At 39.6% G+C, this 22,315-nt stretch overlaps 1 protein-coding gene across 1 annotated transcript; it reads right to left on the reverse strand.

The window, feature by feature from the left end:
* Positions 1 to 196: 196 nt before the first annotated feature.
* On the reverse strand, positions 197 to 21,301 carry arhgef18a (rho/rac guanine nucleotide exchange factor (GEF) 18a). Its single transcript, XM_086076484.1, has 20 exons — positions 21,120 to 21,301; positions 14,119 to 14,231; positions 13,810 to 13,904; positions 12,689 to 12,829; positions 11,491 to 11,735; positions 9,751 to 9,876; positions 9,062 to 9,179; positions 8,717 to 8,968; positions 7,445 to 7,521; positions 7,167 to 7,357; positions 6,113 to 6,171; positions 5,861 to 6,040; positions 5,643 to 5,789; positions 5,376 to 5,482; positions 5,239 to 5,298; positions 4,254 to 4,301; positions 3,695 to 4,171; positions 2,929 to 3,244; positions 2,759 to 2,839; positions 197 to 701 (listed from the first exon to the last, which is right to left on the reverse strand). The coding sequence occupies exons 3-20, from the start codon at positions 13,886 to 13,888 to the stop codon at positions 553 to 555; spliced, it is 2,853 nt and encodes a 950-aa protein (XP_085932610.1). The 5' UTR covers positions 13,889 to 13,904; positions 14,119 to 14,231; positions 21,120 to 21,301; the 3' UTR covers positions 197 to 552.
* Positions 21,302 to 22,315: the final 1,014 nt, after the last annotated feature.

Raw genomic sequence — 22,315 nt, forward strand, 5'->3', positions numbered from 1 at the left:
CAAAAATTGATTTCTCGAGAAAACCCCCCAACAAAAATGTCTGATTTCTTTATTTGATGTTTTTTCAAATAGAAATTAAATATCAGGGTTTTTTTGTTTAAAAAAAAGAAGCATCGAACATAAAAAATCTATATAATAAAATTAAACTAACTATATCATAAAAACCATAAATACCAATAAAACTGTAACAATTAGCTAGGGCAAAAATGTCAATATTGCAGCATTTATTTATTTTTTATTCAAAAGAGGTGCTTTGTTCTGAACTCTCTTTTGCAGTAGCTTCCACGCGCCATTAAATTAAACAGATCACTAAAGCATAGCATTCATTTTCAATCAAAAATAAAATTTTCGAAAGAAAAAAAGTCTTTGGCAATGTAAGAACATCAATAACATGGAAACATATTTTCTCCACTGTGCAAAATGGCTCCTGCTTTTTCCTCCTACACCCCCCCCCCCCCATCTCACGCAAAAATGTTTTGATAAAAACATTTGTGTTCAGTACCTCAAAGTGGATACAAAGTCTTTCCATTCCTTGGTCCAGAATGAACGGAATTAAAGGAATATCACCTTCTCTTTGGGCTTCTCCAGTATTTCCTTGGGGAAAGGAGGCGGGACCGGGGGTGGGGCCTCCACCGCGCCGCTTCGGACGTGCATGAAGGACTGCGACGTTTTCACGCTGCTGGCATGTCCAGTCGAGCCATCTACGTATGTAAAATGCATCATTAAAGTGAAGTGAATAAATGAGAGCTCAACTGGGGGAAGATCCAGAGACACTTTCAAACAATGGCTGGATTACACTGAAACGCTTATCATGCAGAAACAGCCACATTGCCTGCAGGTGCCCCTTATATATTTTTAAAAATGATGTCATAAGGGCTCTCAAGTCTCACGCATTAAGCGTGTGACCGGCTGAGTTGCTGTCATAGTTGAGCCCGATGGGAGGAAAGACAATAAGGAATGTTGTGTTTACAAACTGCAACAGAAATCCTTCTTCGGACCCTACCTTTTAAGGTTTTTAAGTGAGTTGATTTAGGTGAAAACATGCACAAAATAAGTTTAGTTTACTTCAAACCCTTTCTTGTTGAAGAGTGGATCTTGCAGTATAAACATTTGCAGCGGAGATGGGAAAAAACGTTGTTACATTGGCACGGCAGTCATTGACGGATGCCCACCTTTTGGCGAGTGCTTCCGCCTCAAAATAATATACGGACTGAGATGGACTGTCTGTACTGACCCGGATCGATAGGCGTTAACCTGCTTCAGCTGGTCAGTCCGTGTATTTTTTTCGAGGTTTGGCATCATAAAGCACGCGCCGAAAGGGTGGGCATCCGTTAATGACGGGCCAATGTAACAACGGTTTTGCCCACCTCTGATTTTAAGATTATTGTTCTGTAGGGGTGTTAGAAAAAATCGATTCGGCAATATATCGCGATATTAGAGCGTGTAATTCTCGAATCGATTCGATATGCGGCCGAATCGATTTTTGATCATCAATTTTTTTAATGGGAATATTCAACAAAACGTCTTACTTAGGGTTAGGATTCACACATTAAGCATGGAAGAATGTTATATTCATGGAACATTAAGTCTTAATATTTTATTTCAGTGCTGTTCAAACATGAAACAGACTGCAACCTGTTTGTTAAATGCAGTGGCTCAGGTATAAGCCTGCATTTTCAGATAAATAAATAAAAATTCTTACAAGTGTACATGTACAAGTTTAATGATTAGTATTTTCTAAATTTCAAATAAATAAATAAATAATAATAATCGCAATAATCTATTTATTGATTCTTATCGGGATTAATCGGTATAGAATCGAATCGTGACCTATGAATCGTGATACGAATTGAATCGCCAGGTACTAGGCAATTCACACCCCTATTGTTCTGTACATTGGTTTTATTAACTTTTTTACCGCCAAAAACGTTTACTGATGTTTACTAAAATCCAAACGAAACGTTAATTGACGTTTACTATGTTTTTTTACTCAATGGGCAGTGCAACGTCTTTTTGTGAATGGGTATAAAAATCACAAAACAGCCACTAACTATGGCCAGCCGATGGCAGCATTGTATCTCTTTTCAATGTTCTGCCGGTGTACGCAATTGCAGCGAAACATGGGAGGATCTTAGGAAATAGAACGTTTTCAAGGGTGACGCGAAGGATCAAAGCCTTAGTCACATTAAATCTAATTCACAGAGCATCCCTAAACCAAAAATATTAGTGTGTCACTGTTGTGCATCTTTTTACAAAAAGCTTGTTTTCGCCTTATCTTTTCAATTTTCGCTCAATGTCACTCAAATTACCTATTTTCAAATAGTGATTACTAAAGAACGGAATAAGGTAGAAACATACCGGTACTTTTTTTTCCTTTCTAATGAAAGAATGGAACGCAATCTTTCATTTCATCATTGTTTTGTTTGCCTTGAAAGACGAGTTAAAATGCTCGAAATCGGCTGGCACTGTGGCTGTTTTTTTTTTCTCATAAGGTGTGGCATTAAAAGACTTAAAAAACAGACACAGTATGAACAAATTTTGTCCTTATTCAAAATGGCATTTTTGTCATTCATCTGGTAGCGCTGATGCTAAATTCATCCATCCATCATTTCTCTAAATTGTCCATAGTTGTGAATGTGAGTAAATGGCCTCGAGTTTGACACACCGGGACGTGATAAAAATGGGATGGATTCTTAAAACAAGAATGATCCATTTTGAACCCGCACCTGTGTTGCAAACCATCTTATATTGTTTGTACCTGGCTGGGAGACGGCCCTCAGACTCCCTCCTTCCTTACCCGTCACTCTGATGGGCACAACCTGGCTCACGTCGATGGAGGCTGCGAGCACAAACATGTAGGTAGACTGACGGATGAACAGATGGACTGTAGATGATGATGATGATGATGATGATGATGATGATGATTACCTGCACTGTGGGCCCTCTGGTGCGACGCCTTCAAACGGAAGCCCCTGTCCTTGCCCTTGCAGAGGGTGGCCAGCTTGGTGGGGATCTGCTGCACCACGCCGGTCGCCTTGTGTACCTGGTTGGTGGTGCTGACCAGGTGCACGGGCAGCTCGGGCTTGGCCGCCGCATGGACGCTCATGCTCTCCTTGCGCGGCGGGACTTTCGGCGGCGTCTCCTTGTTGGTGTTGCGGGCGCTGGCCAGCAGGATTTGTGGACACGGGCTGCCGCCGTTGGCAACGCTGCCCCTGAATGACTGGCAGCTGGAAAGGTTGATGTACTGGGGAAGAAACGTGCCCCGCAGATCATTCGCAACATGTATGTAATTGCCGTCCGTCTTGTCCAAAAGAGATTTTGATTTGTATTTTTCCTGGTTAAATAAATGTTAACTCATTCATTGCCATAAATTCATTAAAGAAAAAAGATTATAAAAAATTAGGGGCAAGAGGCGATTTTTTTTTATAATTGTAATTAATCACATGACTTCACTAGTTCGATTAATCACTAATTTCATATCTGTTCTAAATGTACAATAAAAAAAAATTCTAAGTTAAAGTGGGAAAAAATGCTAAACTAATAGAAATAGTTCAAATGAATTTTTGACGTTTATTGCCGTCAATGGCAGTGAATGAGTTAAAAATAAATACCTGCCCCCCCCCCCCCCTTCCTCAATTATACCTGCTATTATATTGATTTTGAAAACAGGGTTAAGTGCAAGCGTTCAACTCACAGAGTCATCACAGTTGGCGTTCCCCGCACTCACAGCCTCCATGTACTTCTTTAACTTGTCCTCCAGACGTTCTTTCTCCTGATACAGGCTTTCTTTTTCCCTCTCCACAGCTTTGGTGGTCTCCCTGAGGCGCTCCAGCCCCTGCTGGTAGTTCTCCCACTGTCGCTCATACTCGACCTTCTCCTCGGCCAGTTTTGCTTCGCGCCGGACGCACTCGTCCTCCCGCAGCCTCAGCTGGGCCTCCTGCGTCTCCATGTAGACGCTCTGGCGCTCTCGCCCCTTCTCCCAGCGGTGCTGCGCCTCGCGGTGCTGCGCCTGCAGCTTGTGCAAGTGAGCCAGGTCCTCCTTGTGCTTCTCCAGATTGCGCTGCTTCTCCTGTTCCAGCAAGGCGCTGCTGGAGGGCCGCGACGGTCTGCCCCCGTGTGACCGCAGGATATGCTGGAGCTCGATTTGACTGTCTTGCTGGGCCACGGTGGCCTGCGTAGGCGAGAGTTTAAAAATCATCATATTCACACGCATGATTTGTGCCGTGGTGGTGAGAAAGCAGCTCACAACTTACTTGTAATGTATACAGCCTCTGAGCTAGCAGTATGACACGGTCACACACCTGCAGAGGAAATGATGGTCATGTGAACGACATCAAAATACAAGTCAGCCAACTTTTGAGTTTTTCGAGAGCTGAGCTGTCGCGCAGCCCATTTTTTTGTCTTTAGTTGAGAGCAAAAATGTTAGTTACAAGAGCTAGATAGTGACAGCAAGCACAAAAAAAAATAAAAATTTCAACTGTTCCTCTTTCAAGTTTAATGTAAAACTGATATTAAAGCAGAGAATTACACATTGTGTATTTAACCAAACCTCATAACTTACAAATGTCCGCTAGCTTAATGCTAACACAAATGACAAAACACAGCAGACTGGCTAACAAATATGACGCAGTAGCTATGACCCTTTAAAGGGGAAGGCAACACAATTGACAATAATATGTTCTATGCATCCCCACTAGTCTAGATACGGTATTCCGGTAAATATCGCGTGAGAGGAATACGAGATAAAAAGCTAAATCTAGTTGTTTTGTTCAATAGCAGTAGGCGGCCATTTTGCCACTTGCTGTCGAGTAAAAATGACATCATAGTTGCTCAGGTCTCAGGCAACAACCAATCACAGCTCAGCTTCAGAAAACAGGTGAGCTGTGTTTGGTGGTTGCCTGAGCCCTGAGCAACTGTGATGTCATCTTCAGTCGACAGCGAGTGGCAAAATGGCCGACCCCTGAGATGGATAAAACAGGCTGGATTTTGCTGCATAACTATCAGAATGCCATGTTTAGACTAGTGAGGTCACATATAACATATTATTGTCAAGAAATGTTTAATGTTGACATCCCCTTTAAGCAATGGACACCATAGTGCAGTAACAATTCTTTTTGACAGTAGTTACGGTTTATGACAGCGCAATCTAGTTCATTGTGCACTGTTTGTAACATCAAAACGCAAAGTCACAACAGCCTGTAGCTGTATGAATATGTGAATTAAAAAAAAAAGTGTCACCTCAGCTTGGAAGTCGCCGGCAGGTGAAGTCCATAAAGGCCTCCATGTGTTGCTGTTGGCCTTTACGAGACAGCAAAAAGAAGGTTTCGGATGATGCGGCAGTAGGCGGGCCTAAGGTATACCTTCATGTCACTCACCGACTGCTCATGAATCTCCGAGTGGTACGTGGTCTCCTGGAGCTGAACGTTGTCAGCCTCAACGCTGCCGAGCCCATCAGGTACATCTCCGTCGGAAGACGTGTGATCTGATTAACATAATGAAGGTCATCTTGTCGCATAGGATAATAAGAATAAGAATTCAACGCAGTGGAATCTCAAGAACTCTCCATTAGCTTCTATGGCCTAATATTTAGTGGGGGGTGTTTTTGTTTTTACAAAACCACCACAATGTCCAACATAACTTACTTTTCAGGGTGTTTGCAGATGGGTTTGTGTTGCCCGGCCCCGAGGCCTCGGCCCTCCTGTGTGACCGCCACTGTATCACATGATCGATCCCCTGGATGTTACTGGGGTCTTTTGTTGTACGGAAGAGTAGGCTTTGAAGACTTTCCACTGTAGAAAGAAGTCAAACAACAAAAACTGAACCCCATTAGATCACATACAAGTTTGGAATTTGCTGTTACCTTCATTGATGGCTCCTTTGAGCAGCGTCTCCCCCTGCTGAAGATCAGTGGGGTCTCCGCGCAGCAAAAGCCCTCTTGGGGGGCTCTCTTGGCCAGTCATGTCTTGGTACATGGCGCTGAAAATGTGCAGCTTCTCAGACAGGCACAGCTTGATGTGCTCGTCCCTCACCTTCAAACGCTCTATCCATAAAATTTAAAAATAAACGGAATTATTAAATAGTATGGAAACACACAAAACGTCTTGACTCTTACCGTGATATTCTTGCAGTCTGCTCATCAGCTCCTGGAAGTGTTTGTCCTCCTCCGAGTAACTGGGCCGCAACAATATATTCATCTGTTAGCCAGCATTTTGAAAACAATTCAACCATTTTAAGAGTAGCAACATCAAAAATCCAGCACATTTCCTCCAATAGTTCTATTTGTTTACGAAATTGAAGGTAGCACCCTGGTAAATGTTTCAATTAACATTTGTATGTAGGGGAGGCCTTTATTTCTACAACAGTGGCATGTTCATCACATCGTATATAAGTCAAGGACACTATTTGAGGATTCATAGCTCAAATCAAATGGTGTTATGTGACAAAATAAGACGCCACCTCTTCCAAATTTATCAAAATCAGTACAACTCGTCAAATTAATTATGCGCTCCATGTCATCAGATCTCATAGTGAAACAGCATGTGGCTCATCATTATCCACGCTCTGTTACAGGAAACAAAAACAATTATTGTATGTTTGTGATTACGAGGCGGCTCACATATGAAAATTCTTGGCCACAGCACACACAAAATCCAGTACATGGCCTCTTGCCAGTTATTCATGTTGCCCGCCATCTTGCACAACAGAATTAGACACAGCAACATGAGAGGCTGCGGCACACTTGCAGGATAGAAACAACTAACAACGTGACATAACGCTAACAACGAGGAATAACCCACAGTCAAGCTCCCGCCATGTGTGTGCGTATGTTTCTGTATTAAATGCTTATCACTATCACAAGTTCATGCTTATTGCTATTCATGATAAGTTGATAACCTTCGCCTTGCAGAATTGAAATTAACATAACTCGGAATATACATTTTAAGTAATTGTGATGGCTCTACTTCTACTAACCAGTTAATCATAATAACGCCTGTCGCCCAACATGCAAAACAATGATTGGAAGTAATCCATCCATCTTCTACAGAGCTGGTCTTCATTTGTGTCGTGGCGGTGAGCTGTAGGCTATCCCAGCCGACTTGCAAAAAGAGGAGTGCACCCTAGACTGGGTCAATCGCAGGGCAAATATATACAAGAAGCACCCTCACCGGTTTATGGCGTCCCGTATGCGACCCATCCAGGTGACGCGCTCCTCCCTGGAGCCGGTGTGTAGCTCATACATCTCGTACTCCTCTTGTGGCGTGGAGGTGTACGCACAGATGAGGAACATGGCCTTGTCTTCATGAGCCACCTCCCTCAGAATCAGGTTTTGAAGGCTGATCACCGGCGGTTTATTATCCTGTGCGATAAACCAACGGGTCTGTGTGTGTTTTCTGAAGCCCAATTAATCAGTGATGCTTTTTTCTTTTTTTTATGCAACACTCACGACAGCAGCAAAAACAAGCTTCTGATCTTTGTCTTGTAACAGCAGGAGCACGTCTGACAGCAGCACAGCGTGGATGTCTGAGGAAAATCGAATAAAAATCTGCTTTTTCAACTTAGACCAGGGTTTATGTAATACAGTCTAATAAGCAAGCAAGAGAGTAAATCTTTGACATTTACGTAGTGACATTGGAATATGTAGCAAGACCGGTTGGACCAAAGCACCCTGATGTGTGGCCTAGTGAAACTGTAGAGGACATGTCACAGTAGTTTACATTAGCTTGGTAAAGCACATTACATATGAACCCGCCAGTTACCCATTACCGTACCGCATAAATAAAGAAGTTAATCCTTTCATTAAGGCTATTCAAAGAGTAAATTGGGTAAGGAAATTCAAGAAAAGCCTTGCGTTATCAAGTTTACAAAAATCTCAGGCTTGTTGTGCCTTACAGGGAGGCGTCTGGCAGCGATTTCCACTAAAGTTTGTGCGACCAATTATAGTATTCCTCACCTAATAAGACTTATTAATGCAATTGTGTGCTAAATTTGTATTTCAGCTGTACAAGCTTAGAGTAGGGCCACTTGCTTGTGTGTTTGTGTGCTTCTCCTCCTCGTAGCGCCTCTCACTAGCACCATCAATACAAAAGGGGGACATCCATACATACATACATTTTCTGAACTGCTGATTCTCATTAAGGATGGTGGGCGTGCCGGAGCCAATCCCACCTGTCTTCAGGCAGTAGGCGGGGTACACCCCGAACTGGTAACCAGCCAAATGCAAGGCACACAGACGAACAACCATTCACACTAACAATCACGCATCTGGACATTCTAGAGTGTTCAATTAACCAACCTTTATGAAATATGAGAGGAAATTGGGAGTACCTGGAGAAAACCCACGCAGGCCTGGGAAGAACTTGCAAACTGCCAGAGCCCTGATTCTAACCCACAACCTCTGCACTAAGGCAGATGTGCTAACCAATCCATGGTGCCACCAAAAGGGTGTGGCAAGCAGCGGGGTAGACCCCTGGCTTATTCACAGGGCACATACAGTATAGACAATCCACAATAACATTGGCATCTATGGGCTATTTACAGTCTTCAATTGACCCATTGCACTTTGGACCATTCTAAAAGGGGAATTGTCACACTGAATGATGTGTATACTATCAAACAAACAAATCAACTGGAGGCATTAAGTGCAGTACAGTACTGATCTGTACACACCCTTTGGCAAGATTAAGAATGTGACTGAAATAGAGATAGGTGGTTGAACCTTTCTGTCTGCAGGAAAACTTCCAGGTGACCGGGCCTTCGTGCAGCAGCATCCGGTCACCCTGTATCAGATCCTCCCTACGGATCAGCTGGCCATCTTTCAGCCGGCCCACCGACTTTGGCTCCAGCCGCACGCAGATATCCCGGAGGCGGGTGGCCTTCTCGTACTCCCTGACGTGGTCGTTCACTCGGGAAATGGTGTCCTTGATGGCCGCCAAGCCCTGGAGTAGAGACTCGTGCTCGTCGGTGTCCACTAAAAGGCGCACCATATACTGAGGGTTGTTTTTGTGGATAGAATATACAGGCAAGTGCAAATGAGAAAATAATAATTAGAATAATTGTATACCTGCAGTGTTCTGTATGAGTCGCTCCATCAGGACAGGGTACTTTGTGATGCGCTGTGTCACCAGTAGGAAACACTCGGGGATGCCCAACCTTCTCACCAGGACCAGCTGACCAATTTTCTGTTGCAAGGCATACAGTATACATTAAATTGTAGTGATCAACTCTTACAAACAGACATGTTTCAATGTCAAATACATACGGGTACGTACTTCCTGTATTCTAAAGTGAAAAAATAAAAATGCACAATCATTTTCTAAATCTTTCTTCTCAGCATCTGAAAGAGGACAGTGGCCCGACACAGCGGTGTAGTGGCTACGACCCATCATTATTATCAAACCCTGCACCTTGTTCACCTCAAGAGTCTGCCATTATTCTGTGCTAACGCTGCAGCTAGCCTTAGCTTTTGGCTTTGATATGACAGTGCTTCTGTGTAGTCCAGTCATCGCTTGAAAATGGCCCTGGCTCATGGCCCAACCATTTTACAATTTACTTGGTTCCTTAATTTTAAATTTGATGAATGAGTAGGTTCTCCAGAGATTATTTTCCATAATATATCCCCATTAAACTTTCAATTATTTTCCATTATCTTCAGCAGTAAACTGATCCATCTGTTGGCTCCCAGTCCGGATATGTCAGAAAAGTAACACTGCTGCCTCTCAGGTTTCAGCAATGAGTTAGCGTCTCACATACCTTCATGAGGCTTTGAATCTTTTTGTTGCTTTGCAGCTGCTCCTTGTACAAGCTGACAGTTTCGCTGTGACGGCTGCAGAAAAGGCTGTACCACTCCTTCATTTTTTCACCCACCGAGCCAGAAAACTACCAGGAAAAAAAGCACACAAAAAGATTAGGCATCCACATCTATATTTACTCTATTAGTTATCCTATGCTGTCTAAAGAAGTACATCCACTTTTGAGTTAAGCTTTGTCCATGGTATTTTTTCATTTAATTAAAATATTTGTTAACGATTACAAAAGATTATTAAAAAAAATACATTAAATAAAATGCTATGGTATATTTTCCATCTCCAATTAATTCATTTTGGTTTTTTCGGACTCTAAATTGCTCTGCATCATTCAAAACATGCATCATGAAGAGGAAGAAAAAAAGACATAAGTCGCTCCAGAGCAGGGTTATTATAGTTTTGGAATTTTCATTGTAATTATTTTTTATTTCATTTTGAGTTATTTATTTATTTATTTATTTATTTAGTTTTAATTAGTTTTCGGGGTGGTTCTGTTAGTTTTTATTAGTTTTAGTTATTCAAAAAATGCTTAATTTTAGTTAGTTTCAGTTAGTTTTAGTATTATTATTATTATTATTATTATTTTTTTATGTGTATTACCTGTGTGCAGAGATGGCAAATCCAGGTCCAGAAAGTAAAAATCTCATTTTGGTTTTAGCCATTGATGCTAGCTAGCAGGTATACGAGCACCATGAGAGCTAGCTAGGGAGCTAGCTAGCACCTAAAAATAAAAACACTGCCATAGTTTGGCTTTAGCCCCTGAAGCTAGCAAGCATATTTACGGAAGTAGTCACGGTAGTTACAACGGCGCGACAATCAGAGGTGGCAAATCCAGGTCCAGAAAGTAAAAACCCTGCCACAGTTTGGGTTTAGCCATTTATGCTAGCTAGCTAGCTAGCTCCCTAGTAGGTAAATGAGCACCATGGGAGCTAGCCAGGGAGCAACTGGGGTTAAAGTCAAACTGCGGCAAGGGTTTTTACTTGCTGGACCTGGATTTGCCACCTCTGCTTGTGCGCAATATTTGATAAGCACCATGGTAAAATGAGAAAAGTAACTAATTTCTTAGCTAGCGTTGCATTTGGTTGCCGCCTTGGAGCGACGTCATCCAAAGGTGCTTTTCTATTGGCTGCTGCTAGATGACGTTACTTCTGTGTGACACTTTCAAACGTCCTTATTCCAGATAAATAAATCTACTTCAAATCACATTTAAAATCATCCGCAGAGGCTCATGCATTAAATCAATTACCAAATACTAAAACTAAGGCCTTTTTTGCTATAATTATAGTTAGTTTTAGATAGATTTGTGAACATAAAATGTAGTTTCAGTTAGTTTTCGTTTTTTTAAAAGCAACCCCCCCCCCCCGCAGTTTTTTTCGTTAACTAAAATAACCTTGCTCTGGAGTATACGTCGCATTTTTGAGGTAAATTTACTTTACAAAAACTGAGACCAAGAACAGTAGCGACCAAAACCTCTGTTCCCTATTCGTGTTGACGACAGCAAAGGAAAAGATATCAATAGCCGTAAATAAAAAGATAATAATTGACAACGTCAGTACAGTACATCATATATTTTTCAGAAACAAGTTTTCTTTATCAACATGATGTGGTTTCATTCACATAAAATATCAAACAATTAAACACAGGTGATAAAAAGCAATCCATTCCCCCGCTTCAGTGTCTGTTCTACCTGTGAGATGATTATGTCTCCAAGTTCCATGACCTGGTAGGCGTTGGGACTGCCCTCTTCTTGGCAACTGCTTTGGCGCAGTTTGAGGCAGTCGAGGAAGTGCTGGTGCAGCGTGAGCAGTGCATCCACGCCAGGGAACAGCGTGCCGACTTTGTCGTCATCCAGAGACTGACGTAGCTCATGCATGTAGACGTACCGGAGGATCTTCAACGTGCGTACGTGGTGCATCTCTGTCTGCATCAGCTCTGGAAAATTACAACAACAACAAAAATACAAAATAATAACTTTTATTTAATAATAAATACATTTCCAATGAAAGAGGAGTATTTGAAATTTAAGTTCAATAAATATTATTTTTAATTGAAAAATGCCAGAGGAAGGAGTATATTAGTGGCAAGTATGTTTTTTATTGAAAATAAAATACATTTCAGGACCTTTTTTGTAGTAAAAAATGTGGGGGCAAATTTTCACTATATTACTGATAAATGGGCTGAAGTGTGCCGCCTAAGATTGTCTGCAACAAAAAATATTCAAAAATAGTTAAATAAATAAATGTATAAATAAATAAATCAGCCAATTTTCTGGACATGAAAATTTACTTGAGATCTGAAATTTTAGGAGCAAAATACCTCCAATTAAAGGCCGTCTGGACCCCTGCATTATTTGTAATTTTTATTATAGAGCAACATTTTTTTTTGAACAGATGCATTTTTCTTGAAGAAAATGACTTGTAATGAATAAAATACAACTTTATTCCCGTAATAGTCAAAACGTATCCTCGCAAAAATAAAACTTTTTATGTCCATAAAAAAATGACACCATTATTGTATTATTACTTTTTTTCTGCTTCCGCAAATACAATTTCTTAACCTGAAAAAAAAAAGACTCATTATCTTAATGCTAATTTAGAATAAAGCGTGAATTAATTAAACCATATTATTTCCAACTTTTTGTTGCATTCAGGAATCCAAAAATGAATGAATCTGGTGTCGCATGCACCGAAATACCCTTAACACTAAGCAAAACCTTTGATATCACCTGCTATGTGAGTTTAAGAAAACATTTGACAATCACTTTCTTGTCATTTGCAATTATCGTAAGTGATGAAAGGATATGGCACTGTGGTCACTGCTTCTGAAACAGCACATCCATTTTATAATGTGTGTAAGGTGGTACAGTGATTGGATGGAAGGCGCACCATAGATGACATCCTGTCTTTTAATGGCCTCTCGGTCCAGAGTTCTCATGTAGTCTGGGTCGGCCGCCGCGCTCCAGGACTCGGCTTCCAGGCTCTGACTGTCGCACTCCAATCCATCTCGCAGCAGAGAGTAATGACTATCTAGAGGACACACACTGTCACTCACTGGGGGCATACTGTGTGCAAAAACTACCAGTACATAAAAAATAAGAAATCGTTCTCCAATGAAATAAAATAAATTCATAAATGTACAAGTAAAATAAAATAGGAGCGATTTATATTTTGGACTGCATTGCAAACCTTGAATTGAAATGTGTGGGTGCCCTTGCAAGGTATTACTTCAAGTTATTTAGAGCGCTTTGTTTTTTTGTACAATCATTACTTATTTTGTAAACAATAAATGAAAATGGTGAATCATCCTCAAACCAATAAATGATTTTAACATCCAAAATAGTGATTTAAATTAAATGAACTACAGTCATGTCTGGACTATAAGGCGCACCTGATTATAAGCCGCGCTAGCTAAATTTGGGGAATACTCGAGTTTGTACGCCGCACCCGGATGTAAGCCGCAGGTTACCGCAACGGTGGTTCCCGCTACTTTCTTTTCCATAATGAGGGCGCAAATTGTCTCGCTCTCGTTCTGTCTCTCCAACTGTACTTGGGCTCACTTGGTTTGTTTTGCTCTGCCTGATGCTCTTGCGCATCCTTTATAGTGCGCCCTCTTGTGATCTGATGGATAAGCCACAACTTTGTATTAGCCGCAGGGTCGATTGCAAGTGAAAAAAGTAGCGGCCTATAGTCCAGAAATGACTGTAAGTGAATTTGAATGAATACATTTTAAAATAAAATTAATTAAAAAAAATAACCCATCCTCAAATACATTCAATTCAAATGAGGACAGCTTCCTGAAATTAATTACAATTAATTAATTTAAAAAAACTGAATTAAATGATAGTGAATAAATTAAATAATAAAAATGAATACAAAATGTACTACCGGTAAACAAAAAATTGTTGAGTCATAAACAAAATAATTCCGTATTCAATAAGTAATTTTTCCTGTCAAAAGATATTGTGAAAAAAGCCACTTGGTCTTCCGAGTGCCAAAGAGGAGCTGACCTTCCAGATTGATGGTCTCAGCCAAGGAAATGGCATCCTCCACGACGAGCCTCCCTCGCAGGCCATCCACCTCCTCCATCCGTGCTGGGCTGGATCTGTTTGTGGGGGGTGAAAAATGGCTAGAGTGGAAACATTGATAAATCCAAAAGTACTGTAGATCTCCCCCAAAAAAGGCTACCCACACATAACCATGCTTAGCACTTCACCAAATGAACTTGTGTTTGTTTCTTCAGCGGTTTGTGCGTAATGTGAAATGTGAGTCAAGTATGAGGAGAAACCAGTTGACCAGAGTTGCTGCCGCTGGCGCACCTGAAGCTTGTCGCAGCCTCCTTGTACGAGGATGAACCGGGCTGAGCTTTGTCTTGGGCGGGGTGACTGTCATGCCTGGAACCGGGAGGAAACCAGGGAGGCCATCAGGAACACTGAGCACAAAAACAAAAGGAAAACTTGAAATACTGAAAACAGTGCTACCGTATCTTACTATACAGTAATTTCTGGACTATAAGCTGCTGCGGCTAATACAAAGGTGCGGCTTGTACATTTGAAAGTCCAGAAATTACTGTATTTATGTCATGTGAAAGTGAAATTTAAAACTGAATGAAATTGCAAAGTGCAGCAAGACGCCAGAAAGTGTGGTAGTCACACTGACACATGAACATAATGTGCAACTACATCATCAACATCATCAACATATGTAAAATACAAAAAAAAATTCCACACAAAGTTTGATAACACATTGCAAAAATAAGTGCGTTTTCAGGCATGTTGAGCCCCCCAAAAGCCGATTTAAATCTTTTAAAATTGAATAATCAAAGCTGAGTGAAATGAAAATCCAGACTGTGCACCCACATTTTCATGGAGAATCCTACCAATAACTAGACTAAGCGCAATTTTTGCAGAAATTGCGTGGGAATGCTGAAAGCTGAATGCTAATAGATGAATGCTAAGTTGAATGCTTATGAAGGAAATTGAAGGATAAATTATAGGAAAATTACAGTCATTAACTATTAATTAATAGTAATAGTACTACTACTAGTAGTATTCATAGTCGTATTACTAATAGTAATTATTAAATAGTAACTTGTAGTTGAATGATAAATGAATAAAAAGAAAAGTTGAACTGCAATCTGGTGAAGGTGGAATTCGAAACATCGCCTCCTGTTTACCGGTCAAAGCTCCGCTTTACTAGCTGAAGAGTTGAGAACGAAAGGAAGAAGATTTGAACCCACGACCTCCTGGTTAGTGGACAATGCATTTTACCAAGTGCGCCACTGAGCAGTATAACAGAGGTGGTAATGATGAAAAGTTCTATGAATGGAAGTGGGCGTGGAAAGTGGGACATGAATGAATGGGGAAAAGTTGATATTTAAATTCAGTGTTTCCCATACCATGTTAATAATTGGGTGGGCCACCCAAGTAAACAGTTTTCAAGACAATTTATTAAAAATATATTTAAAAAAAATTTTTTTTACGTGTCGCGACCAGATATACCGCATGTAATGTTAGTTTGCTGTCACTTTGTGGATCGTGAGGCTAGAGGAGACATAGTAACAGGACTGAGACCCCAACCCCACCCCCTCCCTCCGATGTCCACCCACCCAAGTAGATTTCAAATCTGTGGGAAACACTGACGTTAAATAAATACCCAAGATGGCGTGAATTTTTGAAGCAAGTTGAAATTTGAACGGTGTAAATCGGAAATAATATGTGGATGTTATAACACGACTAAAAATCTGAATAACACACTTAACAGGTGTACTCACTTTTGTTGCCAGCGGTTTGGACATTAATGATTGCATTTTGAGTTATTTTGAGGGGACAGTAAATTGACATTGGTACAAGCTGTAAACTGGCTACTTTGTACATTGTAGCAGTGTCATTTCCTTTGTGTTGCTTAGCAGTGCGGTTTAAAATGGGCTCAGAGGTTAAAAGTTATCTCAGAGCGAGTCGGCCATCTGCCTCAAGCGGTCGCCCGAACCCAGAGGGACAACAGAGGAGAGGGGCCGAATGATTTAGAGTAGTGTTAGTGTGTTGACACAGCAGCTCCCTGCAAAAGGGAGACAAGAAAAGAGCGTTCAAATCCAAACAACACAGCATCGGTGCAAAAATCAGCGAGACCGGCCAGGACCTCTGGTCGGACCAGCTCTGGAAGCAAACACTGGAAGTGCACTGTGGGAAACGCCGTCGCGGCCCAGATATGACAGCAGATCAGGAGTCGGCTTTCATCTGCTCATACCTGCTGAGGGCGCGGCGCATATCTTAATAACGAGCACATGGCAGCCATCTGAAGTGCACGCCGGAAAAACAAGGAAAATAAAAGCCACCGCTAACATCTTCATGACATGGAAGCCAAATGAAAGATTGCTCAATTTCAGCAGGGTTGACGGTTTGGGTAGCATTGTAGGTAGCATCAAGCTATCCTGATCCCTGACAAAAATCAACGCGAGTTCAAAAAAACAATGTAAAAAATAATAATGTAATAAATAAATAAATTCACACTGAAAGAAACTAAAATTGTCATGTTTGGTTTCTGTTTTTGGTTGTGTGTCTCCCTTGGTCTTGTTGAGTGTAATCCTGCCCTTCCTCGTGTCAACCAATCAGTGCCCTCAGCCACTTGTGTCTTGCCCCAGGTGTGTCTTGTCGTGTCGTTAGCGTGTGTGTATATAGTCTCCTGTCTCCCCTCTGTCTGTGTTGGATCATTGTCGCTGTCACCACTGGTGTTTTGTTGTTACTTTGATTTTTGGTCTTTTCACAACTTTGTTGGTTTTGTTTATTTAGAGTTACCCAGTACCCCTGTTAGTGTTTTTGTAAAATAAATTATGTTTAGTAGTACATGCTTCCCAGCCGTGGTTCTCTTGCCTCCCTGCATTTGGGTCCTCCACGCCGAACCGTGACAAAAATATAGCAGATATTAAATGACAATAAATAAAGTTAGTTAAACATAGTGGAGCCATACACAAATAAGTATTAATGAAATAAATGAAGAATTTTTTTTACGTTAAAAAGTGAAGACAGAATAAACAAATTCATAAAATATGGGTTAGGGATTAGGACAGGGCTGGACTAGCACAAAACAAAAGAAATCAGGCCTGCTATTTTGATTTATGCCCACCAGCCTGGCCCAGCCTAACTCCTCCTGACCATACCTGTCCAAGACATTGTTCTGCTACTAATATTTTGACTGAGGTTCGTTCAATTTGCTGTCTATACTGAAAAAAGATGAATGGACTAGTCCTTCTAAATTGTGGGGCAGTCTCTTGGGATAAATTAATAACTAAAGAGCACTTTCCTTTGGGGACGATGCCGGCCCACCAGGCATCTGCCCTTTATGCCAGATGGTTAGTCCAGCCCTAGATTAGGATTAACAAATGACAGTACAATAAAAGCAGTAATGCCTCAAATAAAAATGTAAAATTATAAAATATAAGCAAGCCATCATTACATAAACTACATTAATTGACATAAATGGCATTTGAATATTGCAAGAAAAAAAAAGAGGTGATTTCACCCAAAAATAAAATAAAAGGTCAGTATAGTTTCTGGGTGGAATTTTTTTTATTTTTTTTATGCGAAAATAACCACACAAAGCTACTAAAGTTCCTCAACAAAATACATGAGATCTTGTATGACCTTTGTGGCATAGCGATAGCAACACATAAATCATGTGTAACACGCCACCTTCCATTCCCCCACTGATGTGTTGTGAGGGGAGGGCCACACCTCAAAAGATTGAGTGGAAGGGAGGCAGCGTGAAATACAGGTCATTCCCCCACATCACAACACAAGGAACTAGACCAGCGAGTCTGCCAGGTGGCCTGCCAGTGCTGCACAGTGCACGCGGCAAACACGCCGCCATCCTCAACACAAATCAACTTACACACTACAGAACACACACACAAATCAAACATGCACAATTTACGCACAACCCAACACAAAAAGCCATTTCTCGGTTTCTATTTGTCACGTTAAATGTTAGCGGCTATTAGCCTGCGAGCTAACCGGCTAGCTCGCAAATTAACAGCTATTAGGTTAGCCCGTGAGCTAACGGTTAGCTCGCAGGCTAACCTAATAGCCGTTTTTTAGCGGCTATTTGGGAGTTATCCCAACGTTAGCGTGTGGGTGAATGGTTAGCCCGCGAGCTAACAGTTAGCCACTAATTTGCGGGCTATTTGGGAGTTGGCATTATAATTGGTGCAAAAGCTGATGGCAAACAAAAAAACTTTGATATGTTGCAAATCACAAAAGCTGTTTAATAAACATGTGCTTGAAGGCATTTAAGCAGTCAAGTGCTGGAGTTTTTATTACTATTTTATTGTTAAAAATTTTTACACCAACTTTTTTTCCCCCTGCAAATGTATATCGGCTTCAAATATCGGTTATCCTCCCTGACTACCGATAATCGGTATCGGTATCGGCCCTGAAAAAAGCATATCGGTATATCTCTAATTCCATCTGTTCACTAACAAAGATTCAATGCATGTTTTAAGTCTACACGTCCCTGTTCAAATGGCAGTTTTTGAAAAAAAAAAAACGAGGAAGATAATTCATGGAAATACTTTTTCCAACATTGTTTTGACCTATAACCTCAAGGCACTTTAAACAGTGTCAGGTGTGTGATGGCTCCCATCTAACATGCATATGAAATGAATGTGATTGGTTAATTCTGAACACAGCTGCCTAAATCCCCAATTGAATGTGCACACTTGTGCAAACACATTATATTACATTATTTCAGTGGTTTATTTACTTTGCCTCTGTAAATTCATTTTACTTTGTTCCAATTGAGTTGTACAGGTTTTTGGTTCAATTGATGGTGGCAAAAGTTTTTTACCCCCAAAAAATGGCATTTGAACAAAGCTATGTAGACTTTTTATGACAACTGTCACTGACACGTTTCATGAGCATAAAAAAAACAAAGCACAAATAACCTACCTGAAAAAAATTAATAAATTCCTCAAATTTTGGACAAAATTATAATTTTTTGAAATAAAAAATAGAAAAGAATGCAAATATTAGACAAGACTCAAAAAATTATTGAAAAATACACAAATACGCAAAAAACAGCAGAATTATAATTTTTTAAGTTAATGCACATTTATTGAATAAAATGACCTTATTATCAGTGGCGCTCCAATCAAACAGCCACCAATCGTGATCAGCTGATTTCTGTGGACGAGTACGTGATTGGCATGTGTCGATCAATTATTTTCATTCCCGATCACAAAAACAAAACAAAAAATTCCCGATCACAAAAACAAAACAAAAAAACGATCACCTGCAGCTCAAATTTAGCAGCCCACAGCCAAATACAGATCAATCAGCCTGCAATGTAGCGTCTCCTCCCTATTTTTTTAAACACTGCACAGTAACTGAATCATAATATGTTGCATTTTCTGCACTGTCAATTTAAAATAATGCCCTGTTCCTGTTTTTGTATAATAAAGGGATAGACGTTGGATAGAATGTAGTTTTATCTAAATTAATTGAAAAATAAGAGACAGATTAATCGATTATAAAACAGATCATTAGTGATTATCTAAAATCTGAAAATGTGCAGCTGAAACTAATCCATGCGATTGGTATCGCAATCGGTATTGGCCGAGCTCACTCGTAAATAATTGGTATCGACTTGGCAACATAAAACTCTGATTGGAACGGTTATATACTAATAACTTGAAAATAATATTAACTCTATAAAACTACATTTCTATTATTACATTTCATAAAGCTTTGTGTTTATGAATGATGTAAATTACATAGGTTCTTTGATTCCTACTTGAGGCACACTATGCATTTTTGAGAACCAGTTGTCCATCCAGACATGTCCAGACAAGTTCCACCAAAAGCCTGTTGCTATCCTCTGGATTTTGACATTTTATCCTAAAGTTTATGTCTGTGCAGCTATAGACTGTGTTGGACAAGTGTGTGATTCTCAAAGTGTGGAACGAGTGCCACTGGTGGTGTGTGGGATCTCTCTCTCGGGATATGTGAAAGAAGTTTAAAGTTTTGTTTTGGTATATTTATTTCCCATATTTGTGTATTATTTCTCTAATATCTGTATATTTTGTTACTTTTTTTTAATACATATTTTTGTGCTTTTGCTAAATCCTTTTTTTTTACCTACCGGTAATCTGATATTTAATCATCAACTTTAAAAATATAGATTTTCCTATTTTACACTATTTTCCTTATTTTGTCAAAATCATTGTTGCTTTTTCTGAGTTATCACATTTAAAAATATATTTTTTTCTTTCCCCCTAATATTTCTGACTTTGCCAAATTATATTTGTTTCTCATAATTTAAAAAAATATTTGTGTACATTAGTCCTCTAATATTACTGTATTTTCCCATTTATTTTCACAAAGCGTTTTGTAATTTTGCCCAATTTTTTTTTACTTTTTACAATATTTATCAAGTTAAAAATATACATGTTTGTATTTTCCCTTTAATAATTTTGTCATTTTGTCTAATAATTATTTTTTTCTAATGTTTGTGTTCTCTCACTATTATCGTATTTTTCCTAAATGTGTGGTATTCCTCATATTTTTGTCATATGTACATTTTGCAACATTTTTGTATTTTTCATATTTGAATTTTTGTCTAATCTATTACACTGTATATGCTTTTGTAATTTTGCCTAACAATTTTGGACATTTTAATAACTTTATCAATGAAAAAAAAATCCCTTTACTATTCTGTCGTTTCCTCATTTTTGTGCATTAAGGTCGTGATAGTTTTTTTCTTCTAAATGTATGTATTTTTGCCACTTGAACTACATGTTGCCAGTCCCAGAAAATGCAGAGCCTAGCGCACTACTTTTTCTTGCTCTCACTTTCTGAGTATCAATCCGCGCGCAACATGACAGGTGAAACTGGCACGAAACAAGTACTACAATAAGCCAACAAAAGTTGCCTTCAGTCACCACACCGTCGACGATAAAGGCTGTGTAAATAATCAAATACGGGAATTGGAAGCAAAATACACCAAGTCAGCAGCTTTAAGTCTACAGTTTCGGCCAAGGAGACAAACAGGTGCCGAGCCTGACTGAGGTCGGCAGGTGACGCGGCTACCTTTTTGCTACTGTGTTGACTTGTTAGCTATTAACAGTGACTTAAACTCCTTTAAGTCATACTTTAAAGTGCCTCCTTTACTTAAAATACTAGAAAGAAGCCATTAATGTCATTTGTAACCCATTTGAAGTATGCAAGCTGGTCAAGTTAGCCAGTTTAGCTTCGTCCTTTCAACATTTGTTCACAAAAAAACATAACGTCATCCGCACTAAAACCGTGGCAGTGGTTTAATGTCTTACCTGTGAGGAGGAGAGAGGGAGGAGGTTTTATAATGTTAATTTCCAGCCAGGCGGCAGGTTGAATGTGGTCGCGTTTCCTCAACTTGGACGATGACAGCAGCGGTGAATGCCGATGATGAGTCCGGAGGAACAAGTGCTCTCCTCGGGGGAGGGAGGGAAGAGGGAGGCGGTCAGCAAGAAGGAACAGCCTCCCGCGGAAGAGCCAACAGCCCTACTTCGATCAAAAGAAAGCACACGCACACAAACGCGCACAGTAGTAGTCCTATAATAATGTTTGCGTTTTTCATTTAATTTATTTCAACTACGTTTGCACTTTTTCTAATATTTTGCGAATATTTCTAATATTTGTGAATACTCCAAATATAATTTTTTCCATCAATGTTCTTTTTTACTTCTTCCAATATTTTACCAGTTTCTATTTTGTTGTCAGTGTTATTATTGTCATTACTAACGACTTTTCTAATATTTAAGTATATATTTTTTTAATATTTGTGTGTATATTGTCTGTCTGATATATATATATATTTTATTTTTTTATTCATCATTTGTATGGTTTTGTTTCAACTTAATTGTATTTTTTTTCCATTTCTGACGTACATTTTTTTGTATTTATTAGTGTAATATTGTTGTCTTGTTCTTCTAAACGGACCATCTGGCCAGAATGACCCATTTTTCACTCAAAAACCGTTATGTCTTTTTTGATCAAGAAAATATTAGCTTGCATTTATAATCAACTTATCCATTTGTTTGGGGGAAATTAATAAATGACAAATCTCAAAATCAAAACGGCCCCGTCTGCTGAGCAATATCAAAACGTGAATTTTAGTGCTGACATCATACAGAGACATATGTGCCGATTAAAATTCAGTGCAATCAATGGTCCCTTTAATATTTGTACTATACTACAGTATTTGTATAATTTCTTCTAACTTCAAGTATAAAGTGTAAAGACCTCCTTCAGAGGATGGGTGTGTGACAATCAGTGGTACTTTAAACCTTTTTTAATATTTTCTAATTGCACATTTAACATCACATTATTATGATTCGTTTTAAATACATATAAAGTCAAAGAAAAAAATATTTAAAATGTAACCACATTCATTAAGTTTTCCACAAATTATTGAGCATAATTGTATTCATTATATTGACATTGTTTAATACGTTTTAGTATATTCATGCCTTTTATTTCAAGGGAC

The sequence above is a fragment of the Leptonotus elevatus genome, chromosome 1 (genome assembly GCF_054856555.1).
Source record: "Leptonotus elevatus isolate MCC_2025b chromosome 1, RoL_Lele_1.0, whole genome shotgun sequence".
Classification (NCBI taxonomy): domain Eukaryota; kingdom Metazoa; phylum Chordata; class Actinopteri; order Syngnathiformes; family Syngnathidae; genus Leptonotus; species Leptonotus elevatus.

Coding starts and splice junctions, on each gene's coding strand:
- arhgef18a (XM_086076484.1), bottom strand. CDS start 13,888: ATGGAGGAGGTGGATGGCCTGCGAGGGAGGCTCGTCGTGGAGGATGCC. Junction 6,172..7,166: donor ATACGGGACGCCATAAACCG/GTGAGGGTGCTT, acceptor GTTGCGGCCCAG/TTACTCGGAGGAGGACAAAC. Junction 6,041..6,112: donor CAGACTGCAAGAATATCACG/GTAAGAGTCAAG, acceptor TTTTATGGATAG/AGCGTTTGAAGGTGAGGGAC.